Source organism: Lacerta agilis, chromosome 4, assembly GCF_009819535.1.
Source record: "Lacerta agilis isolate rLacAgi1 chromosome 4, rLacAgi1.pri, whole genome shotgun sequence".
Lineage (NCBI taxonomy): Eukaryota > Metazoa > Chordata > Lepidosauria > Squamata > Lacertidae > Lacerta > Lacerta agilis.
The window spans coordinates 11,337,500-11,360,708 of record NC_046315.1 but is presented as its reverse complement, the minus strand read 5'-3'; the positions used below and the strand labels follow the sequence as shown (position 1 = coordinate 11,360,708).

The window sequence follows — 23,209 nt, the reverse complement described above, 5'->3', positions numbered from 1 at the left end:
CATAAAGCAGTGGGAATTTATTTTTTTCAGTCACTGGGACAAGTCAAAGCTAAGTAGATCTTGCAAAGTAAAAAGGCAAGTTATGTGGTTGAAACTATACATCCCTTTCCTTCAGCAACAATGTACCAATCAAATTATTCCCCGTCTCCCCTAGGCTACTTCCACGTTTTTGTTTCATTACGAGAGAGGGAGGGAGGAGTTCCTGACTTCCAGGAGCTTTTACATCATGTTGTAGGCCTCGAGGCTTTGAAACTTGGAAGCATTTGCATGTTCAAAACAGTGGAGGTTAAAATACATCCAGTGAATTTGGCACACACCTGCTCACATTCAGTGTTTCGTTATAGGCACATGTTTACAATCTTTCCCAAAGCAACCCATGAAATAAAGAGATTCACACTGGTATATGCTTCATTCTAATTTATTACACGAAATAAATATTAACATCTCATGGCAATTCTTTACTATCTAGACCCAAGTTATAAACCAACAAAAAATGTTAACCATGTTGCAACCGAGCAATCGTACATTAATTCCCCCCCCCCCCTCTGTAAAATCCAAAGAAAATTGGTTTGGTTTGTACTACGCACTTGTATATCTGATGACTTGAAAAAATTAGGAAAATCTGAATCTGTTTTTGCTCCCAAGCTGACCCTGGGTTTTGCTGTGAAATCTTGGCACGTGTCCGAAGTCAAGAATGTTATTTTGTTATGTATCCTTCCTAAGCTTTCATTTTAAACATATGGATGTGAATGAAGGTTAAGAAAAGCAATCCAATGTTTGCAGGAACATCCTCTGGAACAGCAGTTTTCTCCTTAACAAACTTTCTTCCAACACCAAGAAAAAAGAAAGAAGAAAACCCATCTCCAATTTCCACTGAAAAGTCAATTTAATTAAGCACAAGGCTTACCATGAAGCCTAAGTTCGATTCCATCTAAAACATGTCCGAAACCAAAATACTTTTATTATTATTGGATGGTGTGCATAAACATTACACTCCATAGATAGCAAAAATATCTTTTATTTATAATTTACATTTCCACAAATGAAAAAATCATACAATTTTCCTTACATATACAGTCTATTCCTGTTAAATTTTGTATGCCTTCTACAGAACTTCCACACAATAGACACCTGACACTGTGCAGGCAATAAGAAATTCAAATACAAAAATGTATTTATTAACCAAATAAGCAGCTGGGGCCCTGCCCCAAGTGAACACTTTATTCATATAAAAATTATTTGCCTTCTAGAGTCAGCTAGAATACAGCAGCTCTTCCCTGGAATAGAAAAAAATTAGTTTAAACTGACTCAACCTTTTCAGGCTCTGTTTTAATTTCGGCCAATGTGGGTGAGCTCCCCTCCATACAATCATCAGCAGGCGTATCCTCAGGCTCTTCTTTTACCTTGGGACTGTTACAGGAGTCCTGTACTTCTTGCTTAACAATATTCAACATAATATTTAGCGGGTTCTCTACAGGTGTCTTGCTAGGAGATGGCGTTGAATCAAATGACGAGGTCTGTAAGTAAAAATTAACACCGTATGTGGAAATTTTCACTACCAAAACATTTCAATGGTAGCTTTTAAAACATGATTTGAAGGTGGCCGGTGTAAAATGTTGCTTCCACAATAGGCATGCTTTTTGTGGTGATACATCTAACTCAAGCAAGAAGGCAAAGTTTTTAAAAAGCAACCGGAAGCCAGCAAACCCAAATTCATTGTTATTGTTATTTTTAAGTAACATTATTTTGAAAATCTGGTTTATTATTTGCCACACTTTGAAAATAATGATGCATATCCCCTCTACATGAATGAATGTGCTTTACAGCACATTCAAAATGCAACGTTCTATTTTTTTTCAATCTATACACTAACCTAACCAATACATTTAGCAGATCTGACACATAAACCTACAGAAAATAATGCACTTACATTTTGATAATCTTCGTAGCATGACGGATGGTATATCTGGAGAGAGAAGACAATCAGTCTTAATATCAACATACTCTAAAAGGCACAGAAGAATACAAAATGCAATTTTCTTTTTCGTCCATCACAAATTTCACTAAAGTCACTGTACACACTACTCTATAGTTCTTCTGCACCAACTCAGGTCTTCGGCCTCCATTTGCTAATACAGTGGTACCTCGGGTTATGAACAGTCCTGCTTATGAATGCTTCTGGTTACAAACTCCACAAACTCCAGGTTGCGAACTTTGCCCCGAGATAAAACGCTTCCAGGGCCACGGGAGACCTATGTAGGGAATGCGCGCCTTGGGTTAAGAACGGACTTCCAGAACGAATAAAGCTCGTAACCTGAGGTACCACTGTATTTTAATGTGTTTGGCACAGCTTGCTTTCAAAGTGCAGTCATTTAACCATTTCTAGAGGGGCAGCTATGTTAGTTTGTTGCAGCAAAAGCAAGAGTGTGTCTTGGGCACATGAAAGACAAACAAATTTATTGTGGCATAAGCTTAATGGACTAGTCCATTTAATCAGATACACAAAAGCTTACGCTGTAATGAATTCATCAAGTCACAAAAGGAAAGATTATTTAGCCAAAACCTAGTAATCAAAGTCTTTGTTTATCCTCTGTGCTACCACCAAATATATATTCAACATTACCTTCTCGTCGACTCGAATGGCATTTTTTAGGTGCCACTCCTCTTCTTCCTCATCCCAATATTGCTCAAATTGCTCCTGGCAGATTTCACAGCTCTGAAACGTAGGAAAGCAGTTAAAAGAGCAGTATTTACATAAACAGCCCACTTGTCCTTTTACTCTCAGTTCTCCAGAGAAGTAATTTCATTTAGTTATGACAAGTAAAAGGCAGGTACAGAATAATTGCAACAATTCTGGGCATTGCTATTATCAGTATATTAAGACTGCGAAATTCTGCACTTTAAATGTATGAAGTGGTATCAACCCATGGTGGCCATGCTTTTGAAATTACTGCTACAACCAAATTCCTTAAGAGGAATAAAAGAGGAAAAAGGATTCTCAAGAACTGGGGGGGGGGGGGTTTCCAGGAAGTTTGGGTGAATTCACATTTAGCTTATAGAGCTTTGCTGTCAACTCATCCTTCTTACCATAAACCCGCATCTACAAAAATTTTTATCTTCCACAGCAGATTTTTTAAAATAAAATACACTCGCACACTTCTTTTATTTATCTAATGCAGAATGTTGGAAATATAGTTAGGAACAAAAGTAAGGATTTCCGCAGAGTCAAGCCAGTCTCAAGAAGCATGTTTGCTGAGGGCAGCTTACCTCATCTGCTCCAGCAGGGCCGGCAGGAACACTTTGAAACTCCTTCTCCTTAACAGCTTCTTGTGTTTTCAACACAACTTCTTCATGCACTTTCTCAAAGAACTGGCTCTTTGCACGTTCCTCTAAATCAGCTATTTCTTCAAACTCTATCCAGTCCTAAAGAAAAAAATATTGACAAAGCCAATTTAAGATCCTATGAGTTCTATCTTTTACTCTGCTCATGCAACTTTTCACAATACAGTTCTGCACAAATCTTTAATTATCCTCCCTGGTCCCATTTCTTAGGATCAGGATCACAGCATATAGGGTACAGTCTTCCGAATCCTTACTCTTGTAAGAAAATTTAAAAAAAAAACCACTAATCCATCACCATTTTAAAAATCCTCAATCCGTTAGAACTTCTCGAGCAATTTGCTAAACTTCGGGATGATTCAGATTGTGAAGGGCGCGCACCATTCACCTAGTAACGCATCAGTGACAAGCTTTTCTCCAATTGGCAGACACTGCCTGCACATGCGGAAAAGTGAAAGCAGGCAACCGAGAGGCACTTCAAACCACCAGGATATGACATCATAAATCTCACGTGCAGCAGAGATGTCAGAATCCACCCACTCATGTTTGTTTAAGCCAAAGTCTACCAGTAGTACAGCACCTGTGAACAATTAATTCAGGCCTGCAAACAATGGATTACTTTTCTTAACCTGCATTCACATCCATATATTTACTTACTTATCAAACCTTTATTAGGCATTTACACCATATATTTAAAATGATAGCTTAGGATGGATACATAACAAAATAACACTCTTGACTTCGGACACGTGCCAAGATTCCACAGCAAAATATTTATCTCTGTATGACTATTTTCTTAGTCACAAGAATCTCAAGATTTTCATTAAAAAAAAAAAAAATTAACCCCTGCAAGCTCATCTGTAAACATGGCACTTTAAGAAGCAGATACTGTAACATCTGACCACCAGAGGGCAATCTTGTGACACTGCTCCTACATTAGCCAATACAGTGGTATCTCGGTTTAAGAACTTAATCTGTTCCGGAAGTCCGTTCTTAAACTGAGGCGCGCTTTCCCTAATGAGGCCTCCCGCTGCCGGTGCCCTTCCACTATTCGGATTCCGTTCTTAGACCGAGGTAAAGTTTGCAAACCGGGACATTACTTCCTGTTTTGCGGAGTTCGTAAACCGAATCGTTCATAAACAGGGCTGTTCTTAAACCGAGGTACCACTGTATAGGGAGAAAAGTGTGTGAAGCCAAGCAGGAAGCTCCAGAGGGAGACATAGGCAGCCAGCTACTATACAACAGGAAGTAGGTGCCCTCGAGGATTTAAGAGGCAAAGGTTTATAAAAAGGATCGAAACTACAATTTGCGAGGGATCTGGTGACATTTTGAGGTGGAGGCACTGCCCAAATGGAACTCGGTGCCTCCAGAAAGCTGAGCTTTCAGAAGCAGAGAGGTAATTAAGATGGCTTTTGAAGGCTCATGCTGTTTTAAGTGCATATTATCTTGGTAGTTTGCTTTACCGTTATGCACCTGCATCCTTTGGAACAGGGCAGGCAATAAATTTAACATTAATTCTCTACGCTGAGGTGAAACAGACGGAGCCGCCACTTACCGTTAAACTGTAGTACCATCTTCTGTGAGTGACTTTCCGGCTGACATCCTTTTCCGTGCGGTTCTGACGATAGTGCCAATCCAAATGGTCTGCATATACGTCTGTCTGTGAAGTTGTGAACCTCATTCCACAAGAGTAACACTGAATGCCAGTATAGAGCCGGTTTATAATGCTATCGTATCGCCTGAAAACACGTCGGAAACCAGTTAGCAACAGATTATGGCAATTACTTCAGGGAGAAAAAGTCACGCAAGCTTCAAATAATTCTGTTAAGCAAATACAAGACAAAACATGTTTCAAGTTGGAAGGTTGCTAAAATAATTTCTAATTTAATTTAACAAGAACCAATCAGTAACTTGCACACTAAGGAACAGGCTCTACAGCAGGAGGACTAAACTCTGCAGCCTAAGTTAAGAAAAAACTGGGGACACCTTTCCCATCCAAGAATTAGAGGTCTTGTTCATTTAGCTGGGGCAGGGAGCTCTCGAAAACAAGGCAGGTTATGCACATCCATGAATGTGAGATTAAATATGTGTCAGCAAGAAGCCAGCCAGCACTCTCAGTATATGGAACTGTATAGGGAATCAAGACACTGTCACACATCTTTAAGGAGGCCCACAATAAACCTTGAAACCTTTTTATCTAGATCAGAGACCTATAAATCCCAAGATACTAAGTGGTTAATTCTGAATTCTTTAATTAATATCCTTGACATACTAAAGTGATATTTAATACTTATCACACACATAAATATAGCACTCTCACTGTCCTTAAAACAGCAGTTATTTGACTTTCACAGTTAAATACAAGTTTAGATCAACAGTTTGATCTAAAACTGTTAAATGGCTTACTTAAGTCAACAGGACATGCCTAGGTACATTCTGTGTTACCCACCCACCCCAACAAATATACTTACTGTTTTAGTTCTTCTATAACGAAGTTAGTTAAGTCTGGGACATCTTGATCCTCATTCTGGTCTTGATCCTCCTCTTCCTCCTCTGGAGCTGGTTGGGCAGAAACTTCACTGACTTCTAAACAAAGGAGGTGCATTGTCAATACTGGGCCCAAGATTGTCCTTTCAAAACTGCATCATTGTCAAATTAAATCAGGCAGGTCTAAAACACTACAGTACTCCTCTGTCCCTAGTGGTCACTGTATTGTAACAGGGGAGGGGGGCATGCAAAGTGCTCCACAGAAAACAACAATCAACTGACGTCAGGTGCCAAGCAGGGGGGCCGGGATGAAATGGTCTGGCAGGTCAGATGTTCCCCATCCCTGTATTAAATAGCAAGGTCCAGTAAGGTTCAGCATCTCCACCCCCATCGCTCAGCCCAGACACTCAGATCCAGCTCTGAGGGCCTTCTGGCGGTTCCCCCACTGCAAGATGTGAAGCTACAGGGAATCAGGCAGAGAGCCTTCTCAGTAGTGGTGCCCACCCTGTGGAATGCCTTCCCATCAGATGTTAAGGAGATGAGTAATTATATAAAATTTAGGAAACATCTGAAGGCCGGGAAGCTTTTTAAGATTTAGAAGCAGCAGCATTTGGATTTGATATCCTGCTTTATCACTACCCAAAGGAGTCTCAAAGCGGCTAACATTCTCCTTTCCCTTCTTCCCTCACAACACTCTGTGAGGTGAGTGGGGCTGAGAGACTTCAAAGAAGTGTGACTAGACCAAGGTTGCCCAGCAGCTGCATGTGGAGGAGCGGAGATGTGAACCCAGTTTACAAGTCTACCGCTCTTTACCACTACACCACACTGTTTTACTATGTATTTATATATGCTGGAAGCCACCCAGAGTGGCTGGGACAACCTAGTCAGATGTGCGGGGTACAAATGAATTATTATTATTTTTATTATTAACACACGTGGCAAACTTTCTTTCAATTCTTTCAACTTTGTCTCTTGACTTTAAAAAGCAAAACACAAAAGCTATTCCCTTTAAAACAGGATACAATGGATCTATTTTTCAATCTATCCAGTTCTGAGTAGCAAAGGTCAATACTGCTGATTTTGAACAGCAGCTGCTATTAAACCCCTTAACTTAGACAAACCTATGTAGTATCACACATACCAGCTTCTGTCATAACAGCCTTTAACATTTTAACTACTCCTCACAGAACAAAAAGGTAAAAGTTATACTTACGAGCTGAAGTTGAATCAGCCTGTAAAACTTTGAGAATCCCTGTAGAAAGTAGTTTTGAGAATAATTCATTTACATCAAGTTGTCTGAGATGATTATCAGGATAGGAAAGCGGAGCGTTCCCTATAAATGGGGGAGAAATAACACTACTTTCAAATAGCTCTAAGACTTAAACAAGATCATATGGTTCACGGTCCAAAACATTTTACGTTCCCTTTCCTCACCTTCACTCTTCCTTTATTCTAAACCTCATTTTCAATTTCAGTTCTTTCTATGCTGCTCACAGTTCTCTATACAGTGGTACCTCTACTTACGAGAACCTCTGGTTACGTATCCTTCGGGATATGCACACAGCAAACCCGGAAGTATTTTTCCAGGTTTCGCCCGGGGCGCATGTGCAAAAGCGCTCTACTGCACTGGTTGTGGAAACCTCAGGATCTGACCAGAGCTCTGGAACAGATCCTGTCCGCAACTGGAGGTACCACTGTAATGCAGTTTCAATAATTATGTAAAAGTGGGTGTGGAAGGGCAAACAGCACTTGAGAACCTATCAGCCAAAAGCTACACAAAGGCAGTGTCCTTGTAAACTGCTTAGAGAAGTTTCTTACTACCAAGCAGTATATGCACAAGGGGCTTGTGCAAAAATTCCCAATTGTTTTATAAAGGTAAATGTGCCCCTGACTGTTAGGTCATCGCGGACAACTCTGGGGTTGCTGCGCTCATCTTGCTCTAGAGGCCAAGGAGCCGGTGTTTGTCCGCAGACAGCTTCTGGGTCATGTGGCCAGCATGACTATGCCGCTTCTGGTGAACCAGAGCAGTGCACGGAAACCCCATTTACCTTCCTGCCGGAGCAGTACCTATTTATCTACTTCTACTTTTGACATGCTTTCAAACTGCTAGGTGGGCAGGAGCTGGGATCGAGCAACGGGAGCTCACCCCATCGCAGGGATTCGAACCGCCTACCTTCTGATCAGCAAGCCGTAGGATCAGTGGTTTAGACCATAGTGCCACCCACAGCAAATTGTTGTTTTATAGCAACAATTAAGAGAGTTATTTTCTTGCTAGATTATGCTGTTGGAGCGCAGATGAGGATTTTTGCTTGCATATCCATTAATCCAGGATATAGCACATGAGATACAGTAGCTAAAAGTCCCTGCCCAAGTGGCAACTGTTCTGCACCTGGCTCCCCCTCAACTCCATCCATTATTTTGACATGGCTCCACTTGGGTAACTTTGGGGTTATATTAAACAGGGAAGTAGCTCTGGCAAATCTGAGGTTTGTTCAGGATTGATCCAAACTCTCCTTTATTTGGCTCTCCAGATACTGGTGGACTACAGCATTCATTAGCCCTGGCAAGTATGGCCAATGGTCAGGAATGATGGGAGTTGTAGCTCAGGAACATCTGGAATGTCAAAGGTTCCCCACGGCTGCTTTAAAATGTGGGCAGGGCCCTCATTGGCATCTGATAAATGTTTTAGTAAAAGGACAAAACAACAACTCACCCTTTAAATACTGACCTGGTTGATTTTGGACAAAGCTTCCAGGATTTTGTGCATGAGCTGCTAAGAGAGGCTGCCCTGGATTGTAAGGTACAGGTTGAGTAGATGCTACCGACATAACAGGAACCTGCGAAGAGGCAAATGCTGTTTTAGTCAGAATGTTCAGCTATTTCACTGTTAAGTTCCAAATCAATGAATGGTGTTTGGTTTTGCATTCAGCTACAACACAGCACGACTTCATTTGACAGAAGTAAAATATCCATGAAGTGCACAGTATAAAAATAAAACTTTTAAGCATTAATACTAAAGCCAGATTAAATCAACCCACTTTCTGGGACAAAGTGCTCCATCTATATTATGTATTTCTTTCAAAACTGCTCGTTTTATCTTTATTTGGTAAATTTTAGTACATCTACTTATTTTTAAAGTTTGATTTGACCTTTATTTTTAATTAAAACTTTGTACTATTTTATGTAAACCATTTAACAGGTTTTTCTATTAAGTGCTATATTCTATTATATATATTGTATATGTTATTATATACATATTGTTAAACGTGTTAGCAAAATATTAGCTTTCATTGTGCTTCCAAGAAGTACCCGGTACCTCAAATTCCAAGAGCTTTACAGGCATGCTGGTGCTTAAGAGTGTTGGACTAGGGCTTGGGAGACAATGATTCAAATTCCCAGTCTGCTATGAAGATCACTGGGCGACTTAAGGTAGGTTAAACTGAGTGTCAGGCCCATCCCACAAGAGTTGCTTGTGAAGGTAAAAGGGCAAGGGGGATTATGCCATCCATAGCTCCTTAGAGGAAATGTAAGATATACATGTAATAATAGTAACTAATTTGACTATCATTATTTGATTTCCCCCTTATACATACACACACACAAACAAACAAACACACAGTCTCTCTCTCTCAATAACTTTGGCCAAAAACCCCCAACTTGTGTGTCCAGATTTTCACTTTCTAAAATATGGCAACCCTAACTTAGCCCTACTTGCCATGAATGAATATCTGTATCTACATACATATACATGAGGCACTCTCCTGTTACTGAGCATGCAGAAAAGAACAAACATATGATTATATATATGAACAAGTATATGATCAATTTAAGTCTTGAAAGCCCCTTACCTGCTGAGGCTGCTGAACATTTCCTGTCATACCACTGAAGTTTCCATACTGAAGATTCTTGTCATCATAGTAAGGTCCAGGTGCCCTGTTAATAGTGTTAGGAAAGTTCTGTGCTCCAGAACCAGGTGGCCCATTGAAGTTTGGTCCTTGTGGGTTATCAAATATTTGCTCAGTTCTCTGGAATTGCATTCCTTGTGATGGCGCATTATAGGGTGGCTGATTGGGAGGTTCATTGTATGGGCCAGTTTGTCCATAAGGTGGTGTTTCGAGTCTTGAGGCAGGATGATTAGCTACATTTTCAATTCTTGGACCTTGATGACCAAGAGGAATATCAAATCGTGTTGCCTGCTGGTGTTTAGGATCTTCAAACCGTTGAGGTATTGGTGTATCAAATCTTGGGGGTATCTGCTGACCCGGAGGACCATCAAACCGAGGTTGTGTCTGCTGAGCAGGGCCCATTTCAAACCTTGGACCAGGTTGCACATGTAATCCATCCAGTCTTTGCATATGTGATGGCTGACCAGGTTGACCATCAAATCTTGAATGACAGCCATCAAACCTTGGCCCTGTTTGGTTCATAGGTCCTTCAAACCTAAGTCCACCTCCAGCCTGGCCTGAAGGCCCCTCAAACCTGGGACCAATCCCAGACTGACCATGAGGCCCCTCAAACCTGGGACCAACACCTGGTTGACCATGTGGCCCTAAAGGCTGCCCATGTGGCCCCATAGGCTGTCCATGAGGCCCTTCAAATCTTGCTGGCTGCCCATGTGGAGCTTCAAAGCGCAAATTGCCTCCTGGCTGGCCAAGAGGTCCCATTGGCTGCATATGAGGCCCTTCAAATCGCATGCCAGCCGCTGGTTGACCATGAGGCCCTATAGGTTGGCCATGGGGGCCTTCAAACCTCATTCCACCTCCTGGGGGACCATGAGGCCCCACAGGACGGTCATGAGGCCCTTCAAACCGTATCCCACTTGAAGGTTGGCCATGTGGACCTTCAAACCTCATTCCACTAGAAGGTTGGCCATCAAACCTCATAGTACCTGAAGGCTGATCGTGTGGTCCCTCGAACCTGATCCCAGATGACTGACCATGTGGTCCCTCAAACCTAATCCCAGCAGATGGCTGACCATGAGGTCCTTCAAACCTTATCCCACCTGAGGGCTGACCATGGGTCCCTTCAAATCTTATACCACTCATTGACTGGCCTGTGGGCCCCTCAAATCTCAACGCTCCGCCTGGCTGTCCCATAGGACTCTCAAACCGTATAGCAGTCCCTGCACCAACTTGCCCTGAGGGCCCTTCAAACCTCAAGGGACCACCACCCATCTGTGCTGGTCCATCAAACAGAGAACTTTTTCCTCCAGATTGTCCTGGGGGGCCGTCAAACTGAGATGCTGGCTGGCCTAGGGACCCCTCAAACCTTAAATTAGTCTGTGGTTGTGGTCCTTCGATTCTAGAACTTGCATTAGCCATCCCTTCAAAGTGAGTTCCTTGTCCATCTCCACCTGCCCTTGTTCCAGGATGTCTAGGGGAGCCCTCAAAATGAGATCTTTCCTCCATCAGTGAACTAAATCTTTGCTTTCCATCTGAAACCCCAAATCGTGAGCCTGTATTCTCAGTAAATGGTTTCTCTGCATCTTCGTATCTCGCTCTCTTGTAATGTTCATTGAACGGAGACCTCTGCTCATCTCGAATACCTTTAAAACAAAACAGCAGTTAGTGTCTGAAGGCATTTACTAATGAAAAAGCCTAGTATAGAAAGCAAATATACAGCACTGTGAGAAGTATTTCCCCCAAATTATCAAACCTGAAAACTCCAGTGTATTTTTGGTGCACTTCCACTAATAACCAAGAAAATATTTACAGTCTCTTGATTTTCCCTAACTATAATACAGATAATGGAGGTATTTTCCCCAAAGCTCCTTGTACCTTTGGAGGAGTTGGACTCATCGTGTCTTCTCCGGCCGTCATGAGGTGAATTTTCAGAATATGGTCTGTTACTACCAACAGGGGAATGCCGCCTTGATCTTTCACTGAACTGACTCCCCGATTTGCTTTTTGTTTGTTCACAATCCATTCCAGAAAGAAATGTCTCACTCAAGTGTCTCTCAAGTAAAATATCCTCAGGATCCATCATGTTGAGTCTCGGAAATGAATGCTGAACTTGCGTTCTTTTTAGCTTAGCTTTATGCTCATGATATATTAAATCCGCATCAGACAACAGGGGCTTCTTTTTCGAAATTCCCTTTTCACCTGTGGGACTATCCCACACATTGCACCTGTGTTTTCCTTCCTGATACTGGATAACTTGGCGAATCTGATGGCACAGAACAAGAAACTCATCTTGCGTTATTTCACCAGATGTCAGTTGTTCATTAGCCTGTGACAAGAGAAAACGTTAAAGAGTTAGATTTGGAAGACTGTTAGGAAAGAATATGTGAATCTATAAAAAGTTAATACATGTTACCTTCTTAAGTAACTCTCTCTTGTTTGCCAAGTCCAGTTCTTTCGGAATCTGCAAATTCGCATCTACACTTAATCTATGTTGCTGCTTTGGTGTGCGAGGTGATGTAACTCCTTTACTACTGGTTGCCCAGGAGTCCCGGTGCCTCTGATGAGGCGATTTTGAAAGTCCTTGGTGTTCTTCAGTTGGCTGGGGGCTGAAATCCACAGAAGCAAGCATGTTAACTTGACACAATCTCCCAACATAGTGTGATAAAAACAACTGTTTCACTTTTGCTTTAGCATCATACCAACACGGTTATTCCTTGGCAGTAACTTCAGATCTATACCTACTACAGCAAATTAATTTTACCTCATAAATGCCAACTTACTTTTTATTTTCTTGCCAACCAGATTTCCACCTTTTGTTTGACTTGGAACTTGACCAGTTCTCCACATTCTCTTTAGGCTCCGAGTTTGCTTTTGAAGAGTGCAAGTTCATTCCTTCCTGCGGTCGGTCTTCATGAGTTTTCTTCAGCCTCCTTGAATCTCTCACTTCCTGCTTCCTTTTGTTAGAGCTCCTTTCTTCCCGTATTCCCTGCCCAAAGTCCTCTGCGTGGGATTGCTTTGGTCCTGACACCCGAGACTTTGCAGTTTTAGGTCCAGGAGAGAGACTTCTGAGCCGTCTTTTGGGTGACCTCCTCTCTCTTCGTTTTGGAGAATGGGAAGATGGTGACCGAGATCTAGGGGAACGTGACCTTTTCCTTGTACCCGACCTTCCTAGCTTTCCAACCTGTTTCTCTGACTCTTCAGTATTGGGATCTTGCTTTTGGACAATGCCATTAATTATTTTGGTTCTACCACTGACTGATCTATGCTCTTCTTTGTCTTTTCTCTCCATGCTTCTCCTCTTTTCTTTCGGATCGTCTTTACAATCTGGCTTCTCTAGAAGATGTTTTTTCAATCTTGGATCTCTCTTGCTTATTTCAGATACCCTGGTGTTCTCACTTTCTTGGTTTCTAGTATCTTTAGCATGAAGCAGCTTGTTATGCAAGGGGGATGGAGACTTCAGTTTTGAATCAAATTGATCAAACTCTTTCTTTTGCAATTTCTCATTCTGTTTTTGTCTTTCTTGCTTTGATGTACTTTGTTTTTCAGCCTGGAGAGTTTTGCTGACCTTTGGATCATTCTGATTGACTGGAATGACTGTAAAATCTTTCCTATGACTTTGATCTTTAGAATGGGAAGAATGTTGACTTGTTCTATTAAGACGAGGATCTCTGTTGGCCGTTTTGACATCATGGAGTGGGGAGAGACGGGTTTTTTCAGGTGGCAGACAAACTTGAGGAGTTTTAACTGGCATGTGAGATGGTTGTGGAACATGTGGCTTCACAGAAGCTTGACCCAAGCTAGATCCACTTTGCTGACCACTAAGAGAAACCGCCTGAAACATAAGGTAATAAAAAAGGATTAAGTATTTACAACACTAGCACTTCAAAAATCTCAAGTGTTTCTCTTACCTACTGTACAGCATAAAAAAACCAAGGATATGTTTTAGAGCAGGGATCCCCAAACCAAGGCCCGGATGCAGCCCAATCGCCTTCTAAATGCGGCCCATGGGCGGTCCGGGAATCAGTGTGTTTTTACAAGAGTAGAATGTGTCCTTTTATTTAAAATGCATCTCTGGGTTATTTGTGGGGCATAGGAATTCGTTCGTATTTTTCTCCAAAATATAGTCCGGCCCCCCACAAGGTCTGAGGGACTGTGGACCGGCCCCCTGCTGAAAAAGTTTGCTGACCCGTTTTAGAGTATGAACTAATTCTTGAGTTCTAATTATATATAAGAATGCACCGACATATTAGAAAAGAGAACTTGCTATGAAAGGCAAATAAGTTACTAGCTTTTTGGATAAGCCACTCAGGATGTCTGTGAATGTATCAAAATAATATACTAATCATTTCCTATCTCAGAATGTAAGGGAATTTTAGGTTCCTTCACAGAAGGTCAATAATTACAAGGTATGAATCAATAAACATTCATTGCCTATATGATGGGAAATTATGCAGCATTTCCAAAATATGTTTTTTTAAAACCATTTTAGTTTTTTGATAAATTATACTCAACAAGCATAAATCGAATTTCTGTAGCCAACATAAACATAGTATGGAAACTTCATGACATTAGAACATGCTCTGCAGTCCTGTCTTTAAAACTGGGATGCCAGGGAACATGTGGCCCTCCAGATATTGAGACGACAACTCCTACCATTCCCGAGCATTGGCCATGCTGGCTTGAGGCTGATGAGACTTGGAGTCCAACCTCCGGAGGGCTGCAGGTTTACACCGCAAGCAAACCATGAAAGATTAACACATCACAAAATATGACACCATACACAAACTGGTTCCGGAAGAAAACCCTTTGTGGTTACTTATGAGCTAGTCTATACGTGACATTTGCTATGGTAATAAATACCTGTGAGGAATCAAACCTCTCCCTTGGTCATGTATTTGATGTCAATGTTTTTCACTTGCATGAAATAAAACTCACAATGTGATGGTCCCAATCTCAAGCCCTGGGTTCTACTGAACAACAGCCAGTGGTGGGGAATTTGCTATACACGAAAGTGTGATTCACGAACCAAGTGTAACATACAGGTTTTGCCATGACACTAGAGGTAGTAAACACTGTGCCGTCAAGGTTGAATGGCCATCTGTCATGGATGCTTTGAGATTCCTGCATTGCAGGGGGTTGGACTAGATGACCCTTGGGTATCTTCCAACTCTGATTTTATGAAGGTGTTGCTACACTACAACTCTCAGCCTCCCTTGCCATTGGCTATGCTAGCTGGGACTGATGTGAATTTTGTGGAGGGCACTAAACCATGTGTCCAAATTAATGATAAACTCAAAACATGGTAGAAAAACCTATTCCTATCTTTATTAACTTGTCAAGTACATGAAAGCAAGGTTACAACCTGTATTGCAGCTTACCCCACAGATCAATCAAATGAAGAAATGTAATAGTCTACAAAGGCTCCACCAAGTAAAGACGACTGAAATGGGCTAGTGACAAACACTGGTCATGTTTTGCTTTGCTTGCCAACATGCTACAGCAGTCATTTCTATCCTACTCACCAGCTGTGCTTTAGTCTGCTCTAGTTCCAGTTCTAATTTTTTCTGTTGAAGTTCTAACAACTGTTTTTGTTTTGCTAGTAGCTGTTGTCTTATTAGCTGCTCTTGAGTCAAATTCTTTTGTATTTCAGGAACAACTGGAGTAGAGGACACAGCAGAACAGGACACAGGAGGAGGACAGACTGCAGGGCTAGGTGCAGGTGGTTCCTCAGGCTACCAAGAAAATGGTAAAGAACACGATTCTTATTTTGGGGGCAAAGCAACCAGCAGTTAACTCAAAGCTAAAAATGTTCCATTATTATATAATTCTTCATTATTGTACATTTAAACTAGAATGCATAAGCAATCTCAGACTTTTAACATATTTTAGTGCTTTAACCTCATTTGTTTTGAAAGTACAATCCCTACCATAACCACCAGTCCTTTCTTGTCACCTCAAAGCATGCGAAATTCAAAGGCCTGAACACAAACTCATATAAACATAGTTTAAAACAGCATTTAGTTGTCGAAACTTACCGATTTATTTAAAAACTTAGGATTCACATGGATGCTAGAAGTATTCACATTAGGGGGTAGCGGTTTAATTGGCCAAGCAGGGTCTACTGAATTCACTCGGACATCAAGGGCATAGAGTTTCTTCAAAGGGAAAATTTCATCCCACGTGGAACGCAATTTAAATAAACTTTTCCTAGTATTTTCATCCACCTAAGAGGAACAGAACAATTCTATGGCTTGTTAAGTTAATATAAAACATTTGTTATGCTTCTTTCTACAACTCAAGACCAGATACTGTGTTCTAAAGCTGTACTCCTGCTCATTTGTGTGTACTGAAGTGCCACTGAAATCAGCAGAAATCAGGCGCACACAGCTCAACGATGGACTGTGGCCTCCATGTAACAGGATGGATCAAGAGATAAGCACACATAACAGAACTAGTGGCAGCAGAATTCCCTAAAATGCTATGGGGTTAGAGAATCATGCTGAAAGAGGTGGGCTTCACCGTATTTCTTCAATCCCCTGTGCACAACCTATCCCATTCAGCAGGGTTCCTTGACCCTCACTGGAGCATTTTCTCGACACATAAGTCAGCTTCTGCCAGCACCGTGATGTACTTGCCCCCAGGTCCAACACATTGTGATCTGCACAGTACCATATACATTCGAAAACAGTAGAACCTCTTATCTGAACCCTCCACATCAGTGTTATAGACAGTCATGATCTCTTTTTATTTTTACATTTTATATTACCCCAACTCAACCATCAAGGCTTGTCATAGAACAAGTTCAATATCAAAATGTCCAGGTAATTTTCATTTCCTAATGTTTTCATACTGCATCTACTATTCCTGGCAAAAATATAAACCCAATACAGGCAATTCAGTGACTATTGCATTAATACTACAAACTTATGCACTTACTCCCAAGCAAATCCTGCTGAAGCAGATTTATACTGAGCAAAAATGCCTAAGATTATATATTAATTCTTCTCCAACTAAAGCTTCATACTACTAGTCAGAAAGTATGTATGGCTTAAACAGGCTCACAAGGGTTTGTCTCAATTTTTATTATTATCGTTAAGAGATTTAAGATTAAACTAAACTTGATAAAGGGAGGCAAGCATTAATCCAATTGTTTTGATCAATTGCAGCCCTTTATTAAACAACACTGGGGAATGCTAATTCAAGTGCCGTATTTTCATTTCCTTTAATGATTTATGCAAAACTGTTCACATAAAAATTATAAATATGCATTCTGTAATTATTAGGTTGTTTTTTAAAACAACACAATCTTCTGGCCAAACCAGTATGAGAAATCCCAGCCATAAGCAATTGCCAAGAAATTTAAGTGAAACATAAAAAGTCTGCAGAAGTGAAAAGGCTGGGAGTCAGATAATGAAAGGTGCTCATTATCAAAATATAACTTTCAGAATTCTTGGGAGGCAGGTTCCTTTAAGTATCTAATGTTTGCATACTCTACAATAAATGACTGAAAGCACAACTTATTGTATAATCAAAACGGACAGTGCTAAGAGCGTATGCAAACACACACAAGGTCACCGATTTCTCTGCAAGGCTAAAATATCTTATGCATGAAAAGTTCAGCATTGTAATAAACGGCAAAGCTAAAGATCAAACTGCATTTCATCCATTCAGTTTTCTAATACTGGCCTTTCACTCTGGATATGCTCTACATATTTCCAACTATGTACTGCTACACTTTTTAAAATCATTTTTTTAATATAACTGGAGTGTAAATAGTCTAAATATCAAAGGTCCTACTGCATTCTTTGCACTTAGTACCCAAGAAAACCCAAGACTCAGTGTCAAGTTATTTATTTATACAGCAACAAATTTGAAAACGTTTATGAAAGCACATATATATGTATATATACCTTTTCAAACACATTAACAAATGTTGCAACTAGGTTTTTAGTAAACGCAGCAAGATATTCTCTTCCAACATTCTTGACAATGGAGTCCATAAGGTACATAACAGGAAGCTTCTCGTTAGAAGGAGCCTGGAGTAATAAGAAGAAAACTGAGACTTTTAGTTATAACAAAAACACAATTTCTCTTTTAATTTAGAAGTTACCATTCCCCGACCCACCATATCTTTATTTTGGAACTATTATTATGTAAAAGGTTGTTTTCATAAGCTAACCAGCTCAAACCCCACCCCACCCAAAAAAGTTTAGCTCTATTTGGTAGTGTTTTTCTTTAAGAGGAGGGGATACTCAACCTCTGCAATGGCAGAAAGAACTGGCCCATGTTATGGTTAGGGGTGTCCAAACCAACCATTCTATGCTCTATTTAAACACACACTAGCTACTGCTGGGATCTCTAGAAGAAAGGACATGGAACAACTTAAGAGATTTGCAAGTCCCATAAAATAAGAGGGGGGATTCCAAGTGCATGGACCAATGGTGAATACCAATGTCTGAGTGAGCCATATTTGGAATAAAGTTACTTTGCTGCAATCCAGAAAAATGCTATGTCACCAAGTCTGACCAGTTGAAGCAATTCCACTCAGATGCTCTCAAAGCTATATTCAAACCATAGAATCCGAGCCAAAAAAAGAAGAGTATAAATCCATAATGAAGCTATGGTGTTGAATAGTCGGGATTATAACTGGAACCAAAGACTGGCACGGAAGACAGTCTTCAAGTCTGGACACTCTTCAATGCCCAAGGAGCCAAGTTGGATTCTTTCGCCATACGTAAGACGGGCCCCAAGTTCGTGCAGCGCAAACTGTGTGCTGTTGTGGCTGCATGTCCAAAGAAAATGGAAGCCTTCTCAAGTTCTGTTCAAAATCAATGTTAATGTCTCATCCATATCAGGAAATGGCAGCAAGCTTCCAGAAAGCATCATCGTGTATTTATAAAGACTTGTTGGGAAGGATAATTGCTTATTAACTGTCTGTCTTTTCAACAGGGGTAACTTAATTCCCATTTACCACCCAACAACTCTTAAGAAAAAAATCTAGTGGCAGCTCACAGGGTCTGCAATAACTGTAAAAATTCCATTGTCCAGATGATATTGCCCTTGACTGTCCTTAAAACTAGTATTTTCCCCACTAAACTGTGAAGAAATTTGCAGAAAAGTCTGGCAACTTATTTTTTAAATTGTGAGTAAACCTGAACCACCCTTGTTTTATCTGCACCCTTAAAATGTGTGGCTTTGAGTTTTTTTATGCACAAAGATATGCAAACCATTTCATCTGAAATTTGTTTCAAGGGAAAATTATACCAGTAAGTCTTCAACCAGGTGGGGCTTCTACTAAATTGCATATAGTGACAAAATAATGGAGGGAAGTATGCCTTCATATGAAACACAAGAAGACCAGACAAGGCATATAGGGCATGTAAAGGAGTAAGTATTAACTCCCCAACAGCTTGGAAATGAAAACTGGACTATGTACATAGAGATCTGATTTTACGTGCTACAATAGGGCTTGGGAAAGCACGTGGGACACCTGTATCCTTTTTTTAAAAAACCCATGTTTTATCCTCATTCTTCCAAGGACAGCTGGCAAGGAAACCCAGCTGACTTTAAAGATCTTATTCCCAAAAGTTAAATATGAACAGCAAAACTGCTGCATCTGTATATGTCATCATATGCTCACACGAGGTGTGAAAACAACATGTGAAGCTATTGTGAAATAAGGCAGCAAGCCTGTAACAGGATCTGGTTTTAGGAATTAGGAAGCAACCCCCACCTTTTAACGAATGGAATGCCACTTTTGAGAACCAAATTTCAGTTACCATACTTCCCCATTAGTCTCTAAAGGAAAGCGCAGTGGGGTGTTGGAGGTCCACCCCTCAAGTAGAGACAAACCCAAGTTAGAGATTATCCAGCAGTTGCGGAAGGCAGGAAGGCAACACAAACCACTAAGAAACTGAAGGTAAATTCAACTCAAGCCTATCTGCAGTGAAACCCAGAGTTTGCAACAGAATGCTTGCTGGACTCCTTCAAACGTCATAAATGAGTGTTGATAATGTGTGGGTCTGTGTATTTTTGATGGACTTCACCAAAGGTTGAGCCTTCCTCATAACTCCATTGTACCCAGGCCGTAGAATAATTTAACACTTGGAAACAGATTCTGCACTACACCCGGTAAATAAAAAGACAAATACATATTTCATACATTTTATTTACATTTTTGGAATACCAGTCACACATTTCAAAGTCATTTATTAAAAAATGTAATAAAAACCACTCTGGTTTACACTAAATAGAAACTATCCCCAGACAACACTTTCCTTCAAAAGTGGTTTTCAGAGAACCCAAATCCCTTGTTTCATCCTGGCCACTAATGACAGCTAGGCAAATCTAATTAGAAGCACAGGTTGTAGATATCTTTAAATACACTTAAGGGGTATGTAACCACCCTCACCCCACTCTAAGATGACAGTACTGGAATTGCTGGTGTTACGTAGTTCCAGTCATGAACAGAGAAACCGAAAACGTTAAGAATAAGTATGGGAAAGTGTCTGGAAAATAAGATGTAGTTAACCAACCTACATTTTAAACAGCCTTCCCTATTGGACCTTTAAATTTTACTTTACTTTTAAATCATCTTAAACCCCTGATTAAGTTAGCAATTAAAAAGCCCAGTAACCTAGAAGCCAAGGGAGGTGGGAGGGGGAGGAAGATGAGCAAGAACTGGGATTATTAACTGGAATAGGGATGTGTTCTATCGCTATTTAAAATAATGTAAGATTTGAAAGCCCCCCAGGGAAAAGGTGTTATAAAACCTAAACCACATGTAGCTGACTTCTATCAGAAAATGACTGGATTGGGAGTCTACTCTTTTTGTATCGTATGTCTCACCGGCGCCATGTTGGGATTGTACAGGCAGCTGCGGTTCCTTCAGACAGGGTGGAACACTTGTTTCCCTGCCTTAATGAATGGGCTGCTCTAACAAGGAGTGGATCATACACACAGGCACATGCATCCTTCTAATTTGGTACACCTCTATTACTCGGAGCAATTCAGGAGTACCCCAACATCTCCTATTTCACAGAAGAAGGAGGGGATGCCACATTTCCAGGTCTCATGAGATTGGACTAGCAACCTGGATTATGTGATATAAAGCAATCCTTGATTGTAAAGCCTTATCTCCTTTAGCCTAATTACTGTCAAATGCTTAAGATAAAAATGACAAAATATTATGGTACAGCTAACTTGAACTAAAGCTGAAACATGTTACTTGTGGAGGCACAAACTGCAGGGCAAAGCACGGCTATTGCTGCACAGTCACTGCCAGGCCGCCATGTTGTACACCTCGTTTATGCAGGCTTGTGAAACCCAACAAACATTTCCTGAACTGCTTGAGGTGGTCGATAGGGAAGGGAATCATGCCTTACATTCAAATTTGCTGTGCTCTTCCAGATTTCCTTGCACTCTCTGCTACTGCCTACAAACAGCTGGCACCCCCCCACACACAAACACCTGACTTTGCTCTACCAGCCTGTTGTTTTATTTCCCCATATTCTGAAGGCTATACCTTACGTTTCACTTTATTTTCACATCCCTACACCCCCCATTTATCAATATTTCTCTTTATGTTCACCTAATGTATTTCGTTCTGTTTCAATCCAACTCCACCTAGATCTTTAGCTACCTCTTTCCAATGCTGCCTTCCTCAAAACCCATGTCCTATCTTTATTCCCCAAACTGGGGGGGATTCCCCTTGCCACAATTTCAAAATGCCCAGACTGTCCACTATCTGTTCCTAATCCCAAAGCCACCTTCATGTTACCCCCCAAGCACTTCCTTGCAGCTCCCCCAATCCGACTCGATCCAGAGCTCTCCCCACCATAACCCCTCTCCCATGAGCTGACACCTTCACCTGCTTTTAGCCTATACTAGTGTAGGTTTTCCCCTCCACACTCCGAATTTCTACCATGCAGCTTTTTCTATTGGCTTTTTTGTTTATTATTTTAAAAATATCAACCATTTACTATTCTAAATTTTGAGTTGGTTTTTTTATTTATTTACCGCAGCCTCTTTTCGAGGGAGGTACTTGGGCTAAAGTAAACACCACGGGATCGTCATATGCTCTTAAAATGCGCGTGAGTAAATAAACTCCCCCTCCCGCAAAAAAAATACAACCCTTCCTCTGACCAGTGCCCTTTCCTTCTCTAAGGTACAGTATAATAAATAATACTACTAAGGTAGGCTGTACCCCACCCCCCAACCGCCAAAAGCCTTTGCCTTCCTTCCCCTCCCCCACTGCTTTCCCTTCCTAGGCCTGATCCCTCGTATGCCTTCCTCTTCCCATTTTCGCCACTAACCCCAGGGGGGGGGGGAATCCCTGAACTCTTCCCTCTCATACACACCACACACACACACACACACAAGGTCTAGAAAAATAATATGGCGGTGTGTTTGTTTGCGGGGGGGGCGGTTTGGTTTTTTTTTTTTTTGCCGAGATCTGGCCCTAGAGATAAGGCAGGAGCCTGGGTAGGTAGGTTAAGTAGCTAGGTAGGTAGAGGGGGTTGGGGGGGTAGGTAGAGAGAGCGTATTCGGCGTAGAGTGTATAAAAACCTTGGCGACTTGCGCCTCGATCAGCGAGACGATGTCCTTGGCGTAGGGCACGTTCTCCTCGGCCAGGATGGTCAGCATGTTGATGTGCGGCTTGCTGTTGAAGGTCAGGTCCTCGAGCGAAGACTGGTAGTCGCGGCAGGAGTCTTCCCCGCCGCCGCCACTGCTGCTGCCGCCGCCGCCCACGGGCCCCTCCGAGGCCGTGCTGGAGCTGCTGCTACTGGAGCCGCCACCGCCCGACATTATTCTCTTGTCCCCCACACGACAGAGGCCGCGCGGGGGGAACGGCCGAGCCCCTCCGGAGAAGAGAAAAAGGAAGGGGGGAACACAGACCGACCCCCTCACTCTCTCTTTGCTTTTCTTCCCCACCACACACACACACTAAGCGAATCTCTCCCGCCCCTGCGGCTGCCGATGTCGCCGGTGCCCGCTGCTACTCCCTTGCCGGCCTCTTCTGGCTCATCCTCCGCGCCGCCGCGTCCTCGTCAGGAAGCTTCGCAGGCCGCCGCCGCCGCCGCCGTTTTCCTCCGCCAAGCCGCTTTCCTTCGTCTATTTCTCTCTCAGCCCACCCGCTTCGCCTCACAAACGCACGCACAAAATGGCGGCGGCTCCCGCGGCTCGCGAACGCCTTCTTCCTCCGGCTTCAACCGTTGCGTCATGCGAAAAACTGCGCCGGAGGGGGGCGGGGGCGGGCAAGGGCGCTGGGGAAGCGCCTTTTGTTCGCTGGCCGAGCCGCCATTGGACGCCGCTGCCTCCCGAGCCTGTTCCTGATTGGAGCAGGAGGGACTCTCCCTTCCGATTGGGCCCCGCCTCCCTCGGCTCGCCGCTTGATTGAGCGGCGCCCAAGCGACACGCGATTGGCCCGGCTCTCCACGCGCGCCGCGGATTCGCTGAGGGCGCGGCGGTCCCGCCTCTCT

General features: G+C 42.1%; 1 protein-coding gene across 4 annotated transcripts; it reads right to left on the bottom strand.

Annotated features, from left to right (window-relative positions):
- Window positions 1-402: 402 nt before the first annotated feature.
- On the bottom strand, window positions 403-22,981 carry PCF11 (PCF11 cleavage and polyadenylation factor subunit). Of its 4 annotated transcripts, XM_033146038.1 has the most exons (17): window positions 22,296-22,980; window positions 17,639-17,764; window positions 15,764-15,952; window positions 15,251-15,460; window positions 12,509-13,560; window positions 12,142-12,334; window positions 11,604-12,054; window positions 10,443-11,371; window positions 9,675-10,412; window positions 8,540-8,663; window positions 7,040-7,159; window positions 5,811-5,925; window positions 4,895-5,078; window positions 3,268-3,423; window positions 2,624-2,716; window positions 1,931-1,966; window positions 403-1,517 (listed from the first exon to the last, which is right to left on the bottom strand). In XM_033146038.1, exons 1-17 carry the CDS (start codon window positions 22,533-22,535, stop codon window positions 1,299-1,301), a joined length of 5,175 nt encoding a protein of 1,724 aa, XP_033001929.1. In that variant the 5' UTR covers window positions 22,536-22,980; the 3' UTR covers window positions 403-1,298. The 4 variants fall into 4 exon arrangements, with proteins under 4 accessions (XP_033001929.1, XP_033001927.1, XP_033001928.1 ...); XM_033146036.1 differs by having other exon boundaries at window positions 9,675-11,371; XM_033146037.1 differs by having other exon boundaries at window positions 8,555-8,663; window positions 9,675-11,371.
- Between the last annotated feature and the right edge of the window lie 228 nt (window positions 22,982-23,209).